This window comes from Neopsephotus bourkii, unplaced genomic scaffold, assembly GCF_033783945.1.
Source record: "Neopsephotus bourkii isolate Nb327-2 ecotype Australia unplaced genomic scaffold, CSIRO-AGI_Nbou_v1 NB_335, whole genome shotgun sequence".
NCBI lineage: Eukaryota > Metazoa > Chordata > Aves > Psittaciformes > Psittacidae > Neopsephotus > Neopsephotus bourkii.
The window spans coordinates 1,908,561-1,920,969 of record NW_026900841.1 but is presented as its reverse complement, the minus strand read 5'-3'; the positions used below and the strand labels follow the sequence as shown (position 1 = coordinate 1,920,969).

The window sequence follows — 12,409 nt, the reverse complement described above, 5'->3', positions numbered from 1 at the left end:
GTGAATACAACAGTTTTACCTATCTGCTATAAGGATATTAAAGGCTACTCTCAGATACAGCACAACCCATCGATTATCCTAAGCAATGGCTGTTTTGCATACTACCTTGCTTTGTTTAGTTCATGTTTGTACAGAGATTTGAAAATACAAAGAGCTATGTCCTTGCTAAGTTTCATCATTGTTTCTGTATGGTGGTATCACTATGGAGCACAGAAAACCTAAGAGAAACATCACAAAATGCTGTGCATATCCTTAAAGTTGTAGTGTTGGTTATGTCCTGAAGAGCTAAGGGGGAAGTAAGCTGAGGGCAGTGTTGAAGCTGCCAACTTGATCTGTGAAACTACAGCTTTTGCGAAGGGAAAGGGGTGGATGGATGGAGGGATCCCAGGCTTGGGACTGCACAGAGCAGCCTCATGTGCTGGAACTGGATGAGTTTTAAGGTCCCTTCCAACCTAAAAAACTGTGATTCTATCACCAAAAAACCTGGGCTCTGAATTTCATTTCCAGGCTTTGCAAATGCCCAGAATCCTTGTGATTCACAGCCTGGTTTGGGTTGGAAGGGACCTTAAAGCTCCTCGAGTTCCAACCCCTGCCACGGGCAGGGACACCTTCCACTAGAGCAGGTTGCTCCAAGCCCCTGTGTCCAACCTGGCCTTGAACACTGCCAGGGATGGGGCAGCCACAGCTTCTTCAACAACATCTTCAATTCCCTGCAGGAAACTGTTTACCAAAAGAGGGAAAATCACTCCTGCCTCAGTATCTAGCTCTCAGCAACCGGTTAACTTAGTCCATAGGTACTATCATCATTCAAAGGCAACCACGTTTGCTTTGATTTGATTTACTCATAGCCACAAACCCTACTCCAGTACTGGTTGCTGGAGAAGCTGCTCTGGTCCAGCATGGATCTGGAGACAAGGCTCTGCAGCTGATCTCAGCTTAGCCTACTGTCTCCACCTTCTGACAGAAAGGTGATGCTGGCAGCCCAATTGAATTAAAACCAAACACAGCAGGCTCCTACCATGGCTGTGCAAAGTTCCCCTGTGGCAGGGTTAGGGTTAGGTTCCTCTGGACTCTCCTGTTTGTCTACATCCTTCTGGCAGTGGGGGGCACTGAGATTTACCAGCCTCCTAGTGCCAAGGGCCACGTAAGCTGTGCTTGCTAATGCAGCCTTGTCAGGACACTCAGATTTTATGCAGGTTTCACATACGCTGGAGCCAGGAGACAGCAAAATGTACAGTTAGAAAGAAGCAGCATGGACAGACAAATCATATAAAATGCTACAAAGCTTTTTATTGTCATACTGAGGTATACATAACACAGAAAATGCCACCACTGCTTTCCATGTGCACAGGTTAAAGGAGAACATTTGACTTGGTGGAAAAAGGCACTGCTTTGAAGGAATACAGGGGTAAGAACAGGAGGCCTGGTGCTGAGACTGCCTGGGAAGTCTGCCCAGCTTCTGCTGCATTTGCACAGGAGGAAGTAACAGAATTGTCTGGTAGCATGTGGGAGATGTCCACTGCAGGACTGTTCCATGTGCTCCCACTCAAGCCAAGAGGAAAGAGCAAAAGGGTCCGCTGGCTGTGAGGTAATTTGGCAATACTGACTTTAAGGAGCAATGTCTGCTTCACCTTTTGAAACCTGTCTCCTAGGCCACTTTTGAGAAAGGTTTATCCTGCTTAACAGAGCTCTGTAGACCCGCAGAGTGAAAGAGCCACCTGAAGCACAGCGTGAAGCAGAATACTGCCCAGCAGCCAATTCTACAGAGCAGGAGACTGCAAGAGCTGCAACAGATACCCTTACAAAGCCCTCCTCAAACAGGAGCTGCATTTCACTTGTGGCTGGTGGTGTAGCAGAGGGTTCTTACCCTGTACCAACCAGCATCTCCATCAGAGCACAACCTCACCTACCACGTTCCAGATGGTTTATGCACATCTCCTCAAGGCCCAAGGACCTTCCCTGTCTGTGACTGTCCTCAGTTTACTCCTTTCAGTTTGTGCAAGGGAGAAGTACAGAAAATTCCTTTGCTGAATCACTGGGACAACCCACATGACTGACATGGAAACTTCCCTGCTCCCCAGAAACCCATCACCCTCACTGACCTGAGCAACTTGGTGAGCCCAAAAGGGTGCTGACATCTGCATCAGTGCAACTGAGCAGGCTCTTGGAAGGACTACCATGGGCAGAAAGAGTTTCCTTTGTGAAGGTAAAACATAACAATAAACAGAACCTTTCTGTTACCAGCCTACAAGCCTGTTTCATTTTGCCCCTTTCAGCACAGACCCACTGAAGCTGCTGTTAATGCAGTTGGTATTCAGGTCAAAACACCTCCTCCTTTTCTTTTGTCAAGCACTGACTGCATCAGACAATTTAAATGTTCACAAAATACTGCTTGAAGAGGGAAGATTTCCCCAGAGAATGCCAGTTTTCACACAACCTGCAGCTCATGTAGCGCAGGTCACAAAAGAATTTGTTTTTTTTTGCCATCAGAGAGGCAAACACTGAACAGGACAAAGAATAAAGACAGAGTATTTTAACTTATAAAAGTTAAAACTGCCCCTCTTCCTCCTCAGAACTCTAAATAAAACTGTGATTTACTTTGGTACCTAGTTTTAGGACAAAGTTTTACCTCTCAAGTCTCACTTCCAGTCTTGGGTGGTTCTCTGCTCATGGCTGTGCCAAGTACTGGATCCCAGGCTGACTGCAGTTTTCTTGCTCCCATCCCTGCCTAAGAAGGTTGAGTATTGCTTGTTCTTCAAAGCAAAAAGATCAAGTAACCACCAAGAAGAGGGTAGAGGACAGAGCTGTAGTTTGGTCAAAGGGAGGCATTTCCCTGGGGTATTTCCTTATACTGTTGTGCTCACCAGTGCTGAAGTCCTTGGAATTCTCTGTAATTTAGTACACAATTTTCCAGTGAGTTGGCTGCTCACAGTTTTTCTCCTTTTCACCACAAAAGCGGTTGTAAGTTGTTTTTGGATCAAATCCCAAGATCTCCCTTTCCTCATGGATCCGGAAGGAAAACGTGGAAACGGAGGTGCCTATAAAATACCTGGGAAAAGAAAGCAGAGAGAGTTTGTGAAGGGGCACAGTTTTAAAATGGAAGTGACTGATTTCACACCAATGAACTTTAATGATTATTGAAATTATATGAAAATTAAATTATCAGATGTATGATGTATATATATATACACAATGTAACTGTTATCATAGAGACTGCTTTGTGCTGGAAGGGACCTTAAAGCTCTCCTGACCCCATGCCACAGGCAGGGACACCTTCCACTAGAGCAGGTTGCTCCAAGCCCCTGTGTCCAACCTGGCCTTGAACACTGCCAGGGATGGGGCAGCCACAGCTTCTCTGGGCACCCTGTGCCAGCGCCTCAGCACCCTCACAGGGAAGAGCTTCTGCCTAAGAGCTCATCTCAGTCTCCCCTGTTCTGGCAGGTTAAAGCCATTCCCCTTGTCCTGTCCTTACAGGCCCTTGTCCAAAGCCCCTCTCCAGGTTTCCTGCAGCCCCTTGAGGCACTGGAGCTGCTCTAAGGTCTCCCCTTGAGAAGCCTTCTCTTGTCCAGGCTGACCCAGCCCTGCTCTCTCAGCCTGGCTCCAGAGCAGAGCTGCTCCAGCCCTCGCAGCATCCCTGTGGCCTCCTCTGGACTCACTGCCTTCTTCACCAGCTTGGCAAGCCTATGACCTATTAGATATCTATTATAGGTGTAAATCAATTATATAAAATCATGTCATATTTGATTTGTAAACAACTACATCTGGCTCAAAAGCAAAACTCGGTTTTGTGACACCAAGATTTGGTTCCTCAATAAAGTCAAATTTGCTACCTTGCATGTGCACAGATCCACTGGTCAATCACAGCCAAGCCCCCATCTTTGTAGAGCTCCATCTCCTCCCATGACGGTTCAAATGTCACCATCTCAGGCAGCAGTTTCTTGAGCAATGCAACTTCTGGAAAAGGAAAAGATAGAAATCTGTTTGGCATTGTACAGAGCAACTTGCTGCCGACATAAAATGTGTTCAGAGAAACCCTTGGCGGACAGTTACAAAGCAGTAGAAACCAAAAGCTCCCTTACAATGTTTGCCAATGTCAAGAGTATTGCAAAGGGAGAGGACACACTGGGGCAGGACTGTGGTGTGGAGGGGAGCATTTCTCAAGGGTAAGGAAGCCTGCAAGGGGTAGAACACTAGCCTTGCTGTCTAGTCCTGCAGGGTAGTTGTACCAAGAGGCCTTTCTTGACAGCAAGCTTCAGATTTGCTATTGCCAACGCCATGCCCTACAGGGTTACTTTAACATCCCACATTGAAACAGACCCCTAGATATTATGAGGAGGGAGGTGTGGCCCTGGGATAAGGCCTGGGAGGAGAAGCCCACCCTGGGGGGTGTCTAAGCCTTGGCCACACATAGCCAGATCCACCCTAGTGTGGTGCTGGGGGCAACCAAGGGGAAAGCTGGGTGGTGACTTCAGAGGACCCTTCCCACCAGCACATCCAAGACTGTCTGCAATGCTAAGGAAGAAGGTGGAAGGAACTGGAAGGAGGATCAGGTAAATTCAATTCCCAATTTCCCACAGTAGAGACCATCAAACCTCCTATAGGAAACACCAAATGAATGGTATTCAAGCTAGAAGGAAGCAGCTGCCCAATCTTGTTCAATTCCCCATTCAGTGATGGAGGCACATGAAGTTCCAGTCATTTATGAAAGCAGAGCAGTTAACTGCAGCCCTTGTTGTCAAAAGTTATCAATCCTGAACTGACTATAACCTGCTTACCCTCCTCAACAGCATCAGTGGCTACAAAAACTCTTTCAAGTTTAAGCATCTCCAAGAGGCTGTGGATTTTCTTTACAGCTCCCTGCAGGGAAGGCACGTCTTCTCTGTGACCCCAGATGAAGTCTTTCCTTCTGAGATGAACCCCAAGGTATGGCCCACCTAGAGCTGTGCCCATCTTAACCTAAGAGAGAAAGATCAATAAGCCCTAAGACTCAAGACCACCACTATTCATTCACACTGAAAAGGCCTGAATCTCTGGATGTGGCACTGAATTACGTCAGCTGCAGAAAGTAACTTGGACATGTGGGGTCATGGTATTTTGGGACACATGGTGATGTTTTGACAATGGCTGACCTGCATTACACAAGAGAAACCAGAGTTTGAAATCTTTGTATGCAAATATTGCCCTCCTTGACCAAAACCCCAACTGGCAGTTGGGGAAACAATAAGCAGAAATACAAGTGAAATGAGAGCAACAGAAACCTGGCACCCGCAAGTCTGAATTAATTCATGTCACAAGGGAGAAGAGGGTACAGTCAAAACACACACAGGCACTTCAACCTGAGCAGGAAGAGCCAGATTCACATGGCTCTTCCAGTATTCCCTGCAGTGTACAGCCAGGAGTACACAATGAAACAACTCATTGCATTTGTTATAGGAAACAGACTGCTGTGATTTTACCTTCATCTGTGTCCAGTCCTCATTGTAGTGAGTCCTGTCTGCCTCATCGGTGGACTGAAGGTATTTGCTCCTAAACTCATCTCCTGCTACACGGAGGTGTTTAGCAAACACCATGCTCCGACGGGTCTGTTGGAATAAGAGCAGATGTGGAGTGAGGAAAAGGGAGAGCTGAAAATGACCAAATGGAGACAGTTTCACATACACAGAGCTTCCAGGATGCAGTTACTTCTGACACATGCATAGAGCACTGCAAGCAGCAATTTCTAACCTTTCATCTGAGCTTTGACTGTTTAACCCTACTCATAACTATGTTTATAACCAGCATGTGTCTGACCCTGCAATACATCAGTTATCTATACAACAGAACCTAATATACCAAATTAAACATTCTAGCAACATACCTCACCTTTGGAAACACAAGCTGGGCAAAGACTTCAGCTTGCAAAACACCTGTAAGACAAAAAGCATCTATGGCAGGGGGATGGAACTACATGATCTTAAAGGTCCCTTCCAACACAAACCAGTCTATGATCTATGAACTAGAACCTGCCAGCCTCTTTTCACCTTCTCCCAGAGCAGCTATTTCTCAATATGCCAAACTCACTGTGGTTGAACTGGTTTCTCCAGACCATTCAGTAAGACACAGAGCAATTTAAGGCTTCTCTTAAATCCATCACACTCATACCTGGAGATCTATGCCCCTCTTGATATTTAATGGAAGTAAAAAGCCTGCTCTGCTAGCATCTTTAAAGAGATCAGCCCTGCTTTTCTAATTCCAAATCCTCTGGCAAAACACTTACATTTATATATTTTACATTGTCCCTCCCCATGGCAGGGAGCTGGAATCGAATGATCTTAAGGTCCTTTCCAACCCAATCCATTCTATGATCCTATGATTCTCTATCAAGGGAGAATGCACAGAGAGTCTGCTGCAGAATGCTCTCACACTGCAGTTCAGAGATATTTTCCCTCCTTTTTGTAAGATGTCAACACAATACTCCTGTCAAGTCAAGCCTTTGGGTACCTTACCCAAGCCATGATGAACATGGTATGCCCAAGGGGCAGCAAACATGTACACAACCCATGGCAAAGTGCAGTGCACTGGGAAAGACAGTGAACATCTTTGAATGCTGTGCTTGTGTCAATCACCTCCAAACCTGGCTTGTTCCAATTTGTAAACTTCTTTGAGACAAGAGGACATCTTTCAGCAAGATTAAAAAGAACCCCAGATGTTACCCACAGAGTTACTGAGGAAAAAGCCAACACTGAAACCCATGCAGGTTGTTAAAAACTGAAATAAAAGAAAGAAGCCTATTTCTACTGTTAAATAATTTTGAGACAAGTTTAAATCGCTGAGGTGATGATATTTATAGTGCCACTGGTAAGAAATGTGTGTTATGGCTTTCACATCTGCTTTTACAGACTCTGAAATGATACCTGGATTGCATTTCTGTGTTTGCAAAGTCACTTTCAATGAAAAACAGTAATTAGCAAACTACTGTTTGGTCCATTTCTCACAAGATATGCCATATACCAAGTGAGTAGTCAGATGTGGATATGGTTTAGTGGTGGATTTGGCAGTCCTTGGGTAGCAGTTGGACTCCATGATCTTACAGGTCTTTTCCAACCTAGCGGACTCTATTCTATGTTTGTATTTTACAAGACTGAGGTCTATGTAAGTTATTAGTAACATGAGAGTCACTTTCTCTTACAAATGTTACAAATATCAAGCACTCCACACTGTGTTCAGTTTTCCCATGGCTGAACCTTTCACTTTGCCTTAACATTTTTCACTTAGCAATTATTTCACCACAGACCCCTTGGCTGGGGCCTCCCAAAGTGCTCAGCATTCCCTTAAAACCTGTGGGAATTTTGCCTTTGAAGCCAATGGGGACAGTTACAACAAACAATACTAAGCATTTTCAGGAATTCCTTTGTAAACTCCGATCTTGAGGCTGCTTAGGGAAGAAACTGCACAAAGGCAGATCTCTTCTTGCTGCAGATGTGTTGACCTGTGCCACTGAGTCTTTGGGGACAAGACACCAGGACATTAATGCATTACATTAATTCACAGCAGCCTGAAGACCATCTTTAGCATACATTGCTGAAACATAAGACACAAGTTACTCGAAGACAAGAAACCCAGGGCAAAACTGAAGCACATCTCAGTAACTGAACTGTTATTAGAATCAAGCAGAAAGGCTAGAGAAGCTGGCCGGAAAATACTTACATTCCAGTAATCTCTCCCTCCGTAGTGGTCATGAAGAAGGTTTTCAGCTCTGTCTAACATCACTGACCTATTAAAAATTGTAAAACTGAGCGCAGTGCCCTTAGGAATAGAATGTACATTATGATGATACAGTTGCTAGGACAAAACACAGGCTATGATCTGTTTGCAAATGGAGCACAGAGAGGAATGAGGGATAGGCTGCCAATCTGTTCTGTGTAAAGTACGTTGTGATCCATTACTTGCTGGGAGAGAAGGGAACTGTGCCACTGTGTGTTCCTGCTCTCTTTGTTATTAAGTGGTGCTCTTAATTCTGACAGTTAAACATGAACAAGCATTAATAATTCCCCACATAGTCCTCACAGTAGCTGCTGCTGGAGAAATAAGATTGCCAACAGGGAGAGTGATCCAAAGGGGAAAAGCGACCTGTAAGATGATGCTTGACCTCTGAGCATGTGAGAGCTTCTTGGAGGAAGCCCGGATTATGCTCACAAAAGTAAAACCAGAGATGATGTTTTCCATGTGTGGAATAAAATATCCTACAGGAAAACAACAGATCAAAGAAGACACAGACACTACAAAAATATGTGTTAGCAATTAAGCACTCATATTAAAATGAACAGTCTTTGCTTTTCATAAACACACACAGTTGAGGACCATGTACTGGAAACATAACTGCACTAAGTCTGAAGAAGCAGAAGAGAGTTTTGAGTATCCAGGAACACAGGGGATGTAGGCTCAGTCTGTGCTCTGAGCACACTGAATGAGCAAACACACAGAGAAATGCTTCTGCTGAAGGGGGTCAGAGTCATTATCTGGACCTTCTACTAAAACCAGAGGAAGCAAATAACAAACAACTTCAGATTATCACTGCTGATAATCAGCTGAACACTTGCACATAAGGCTAATCTGGAAAACAGGCTAGATTGTGCTGGAGAAGCAGCATTGCATTTTAACAGGAAGTTTGGAGATGAATCAGATTACACACCTGAAGAGCTACAGTATAGTACTAGGACCACACAACTAACTGTCTGTCCAAAAGGGCAATAAGGGAGATCAGAGAGGTGCAGGTTGCCATAGCCATCAGAGATTTCACCTATCCCCAGGTAGGCAGGCAAGTGTCACAGCAGGATGTGACTAAGCAACTGCAGTTTGAGACATTCTCAATGAGAGGTCCATCAACCAACTGGGCAGGGAGCAGCTCCTGACATTGTCCTGAGCAGCAGCAAGATATGGCCCAAAATCTCACAGTGGAGGAGCTCCTGTTTACAGGGGCCATAAATGTACTCTTCTTCAACATCCTACTGGATCAACAATGGCCAAAGGAATGTTAACCGCAGTTGCACTCAGCTTCAGAGGACTGTGCAAAAGTGCAGAAGTGTCCAAGTGAAGAAAACAGAAAGGTTCATAAACTCATGAGGCTAAACAGTAAAAGATGATGAAGTAAAAGAAGAATTTGAGCATGAAGAAACAAAAGCCTTAAATCCTAATGACAGGTCTTATCCAATACAAAGAGATAGGGAATTAAAGGCTTAACAAGCACTTACGAGACAGTAACATCACAACAGAAACATCTCGTGAATTTTTGCACTAGGTGGTGGAGCTGGGAAGATTCACAAGCCAGAATTACTTTTTACAGGGGAACTCATCAGAGAATGTGTCTCAAACCAAAGCATCCATAGGAAATATCCAGGAACGGAACAGCAGGACAAAATGAACCAACAAATGGCCAACACCTAGCACGTGTTCAGCCAACAGTTGTGATAATGTTAGCTCCATCTCTCATGTAAGAGCTTTGCCTTCTTTTCCTCTGGTTATCCTCGTGGCATCTCACAGCAGAAAGACAAAGCATGCTGCTTGCTTCTCTAAAGCCAGCTCGCACTAGCGAGGATGGACATCACAGGAGACCAGGCACTGCACCTTGTGATCCAAGATGTGGGCTTGGGAAACACTGATTCCACTCTGCTCGTTCCCTCTTAACCCAGCATTGAAGGATAAAGGAAGGGAAGACAAACACAAGGTGGCAAGGACATTTAGCTACTGGAGAAAGAATATGAAGGAGCTACTTCCTCTTAGCTTTTAGCACTGCAGCATTTACCCTAACTTACAGTTAGGTGTTTCTTACACTGTAAATTCCTCTGTAATGACTTTAATGGATTATAGTAACTCAGTGATGAAGTAATACAACAGTGACACATAGCCTGTAACCTCCCCCTGCTCTTCACACCTGGTAATGTTTCTGTGGGCACACAATACAAAAGTAGTAACACAAGGCAACTCACAAGTTACAGTAGTAACACAAGGCAACTCACTGTGCTGAAGTGTTCTTCAAAAGGATGGGAGCCACGATAGAGGCAGATCCTTGGACAGACAAACAAGAGACATTTAGGCCCCGTGTCTCCTCGTAACCCCAGAACCATCCCCTGAAAGGGAACACAAATACTGATTCACAGGCAAATGTCTCACTAAATACAACTAAAATGAAGACTAAAAGGACAGCTAGATGTTACCTGTAGTACTCATGTTTGTCTTTGGAGTACATAAGCTGATCAATGCATGGCCTTTCATCTATTTTTTCTTCCCATGTTCCTTCTTTCCATCCTTCTGCATAGCCTTGTAGGACGTAAATCTGTTCAATAAAGGGCCCACCTGACTCTGAGAAGAAGGCAAAGCATTTGTGAGCATGAAAAAACACATGATAAAGGTATGAATTAGCACTGCCTGCAGTTAAAACTCTGCTAGAAATGCTAACATTAGACTACACTCCCCTGTTTTTCCTATAAAAAAAAAGCAGCTCTGTGTGAGCCAGAAAAGCCCAAAGGGCCAGGAGATGTCACAACCTGTTACTCTCACTCAGCTATGAGTGATTTAATGTGCCACAAAAAACTAAATCACCATGGGAATGTACATTTAGAAACCAGGTAAAACACACCATGAAGCACAGAGGTTTTCAGGGCTGCAGGTAGCTTCTGTGGGAAGATTGCCTCCAAGAAAACGACAAGTACAAGTCCTTTTCCCAAAAATATCAGGGTTTCTAAATGCTAAGGGACAGAGATCCCTTCAGAGCTCTTGGCAGAGATGTGGTGTTTTATTTCGCATATAACGGTATATATATAAGAATAAACCTGTGAAGAAACCACCTTATATATTTAGTCAGGTGTAGACTGTATGATTCCATACTCTACCTGCAAGAAATTGCTCATATTCAATGACAGGAATGTTCCTGTTGAGGCTTGGGAGATCAAAGAACTCAGACCAAGGGAGCCGGACCTGAAGGATGTCGGGGCTCTGCCAATGATAAAGACGTCCCCAGGGAGGCAGAACTAGCACCCAGTTTTCACTTTTCAGCAAGGTCTTTAAAAGGGAAGCAATGCGAATGTATACATCTCTGCGGAGGTTGAACCCTTCAGGAGGATTCACATCATACAAAAGGTATCTGCAGAGAACAAAGCAGTGTAATTAATTCAAGGAGCTTAAAACTCGTACATGTGTTTTAATCTTTACCCCATGATCATGTCAAACAACTGTACTAAGGTGGAGGCTGTTCCTTTTTCATGAGTTTGCGGTACTCAGAAGATGGAAGGGGACAAAGCAGGGGAAGGCAGTGGTGTGCACTGTAGTGGTTGGGGATCTCCTCAGGGGACATTATCAAGGTGATACACAGAATCACAGAATCAACCACGTTGGAAAAGACCTTTAATAAGCTCATCCAGTCCAACCCTTACCCCAACATTGCCAAGGCCAACACTAGGGCATCATCTACACAGTGTGTGAACACTTGCAGGGACGGTGACTCCAGCCCTGCCCTGGGCAGCCTGTTCCAATGCCTGAGCACCCTGTGGGGAAGGAATTGTTCCTCAGCTCCATCTAAACCTGCCCTGGTGCAGCTTGAGGCTGTTTCCTCTTGTCCCATCCCTTGTTCCTTGGGAGCAGAGCCCAGCCCCTCCTGGCTCCATGCTCCTGTCAGGCAGTTGTAGGGAGCAATAAGGTCCCCCTAAGCATTCTCTTCTCCAGACTGAACCCCCCGGTCACTCAGCTGTTCCCCATCACACTTGTGCTCCAGGCCCTGCACCAGCTCCACTGCCCTTCTCTGGACATGCTCCAACTCCTCAATGTCTCTCTTGTAGTGAGGAGCTCAGAACAGAACACAGCATCATAAGCCTTTCCTGCAGAGGGGCAGGATGCGAGGCCTCAAGGAGCCAACCCTCAGGTGTCTTGCCTGTCCAGAGCGGTACACGGTATGTGGTATGACTAGTGAAATGACTGGCACGTTACTCAGCTGAACTCCTGTGCACCAAACGTGAAGGTTTGAGTACACATTCAGGAGGGACAGGGGAAAAGGGTGCAACTGAGGCCACACTGCGCAGGAAAGCCCCTGTGATGGCTACAGCATGTTTAAGAAACCAAACCCAGCACCAGCAGACGATGGAAGACCTCGGCTCAGAGAGGCTCCCTGGGGACACCATGCAGGGAGGCTGCGATGACAGGAGAGCCCCGGGGCCGGGTGTGCTGCCGCTGAGGCCCGCAGTCACCGGGGGGGGGGAACCCGCTCTTCACCTGGTGCGCGGCGCGGCAGCGGCGGCGGGCAGCGAGGACACGGCGTGGCCGGCGCGGAAAGCGTCGGGGGGTGGCTGCGCGGCGGCGGGCGGAGAAAGGACGAGCACGGCCAGGGCCAGCAGCGGCAGCGGGAGGCGGCATCCGGGACCCTGCGCCGCCATCCCCACGC

At 45.9% G+C, this 12,409-nt stretch overlaps 1 protein-coding gene across 4 annotated transcripts in view; it reads right to left on the bottom strand.

Annotated features, from left to right (window-relative positions):
* LOC133209421 (GDP-fucose protein O-fucosyltransferase 2-like) overlaps positions 1–12,401 on the bottom strand; it is a 150,720-nt gene extending 138,319 nt beyond the window's left edge. Inside the window, exons 1-9 of one of the 4 annotated variants that reach the window (XM_061348098.1) lie at positions 12,241–12,401; positions 10,869–11,119; positions 10,194–10,338; positions 9,996–10,106; positions 7,687–7,753; positions 5,457–5,582; positions 4,776–4,956; positions 3,831–3,954; positions 1,271–3,049 (exon numbers count right to left, since the gene is read on the bottom strand). In XM_061348098.1, the coding sequence (XP_061204082.1) occupies positions 2,896–3,049; positions 3,831–3,954; positions 4,776–4,956; positions 5,457–5,582; positions 7,687–7,753; positions 9,996–10,106; positions 10,194–10,338; positions 10,869–11,119; positions 12,241–12,401 (1,320 nt within the window). In that variant the 3' untranslated portion in view covers positions 1,271–2,895. Of the gene's footprint in view, positions 1–1,270; positions 3,050–3,830; positions 3,955–4,775; positions 4,957–5,456; positions 5,583–5,862; positions 5,907–7,686; positions 7,754–9,995; positions 10,107–10,193; positions 10,339–10,868; positions 11,120–12,240 lie in introns of those variants that run through there. The other 3 variants (XM_061348093.1, XM_061348094.1, XM_061348095.1) reach the window with 3 other exon arrangements.
* Between the last annotated feature and the right edge of the window lie 8 nt (positions 12,402–12,409).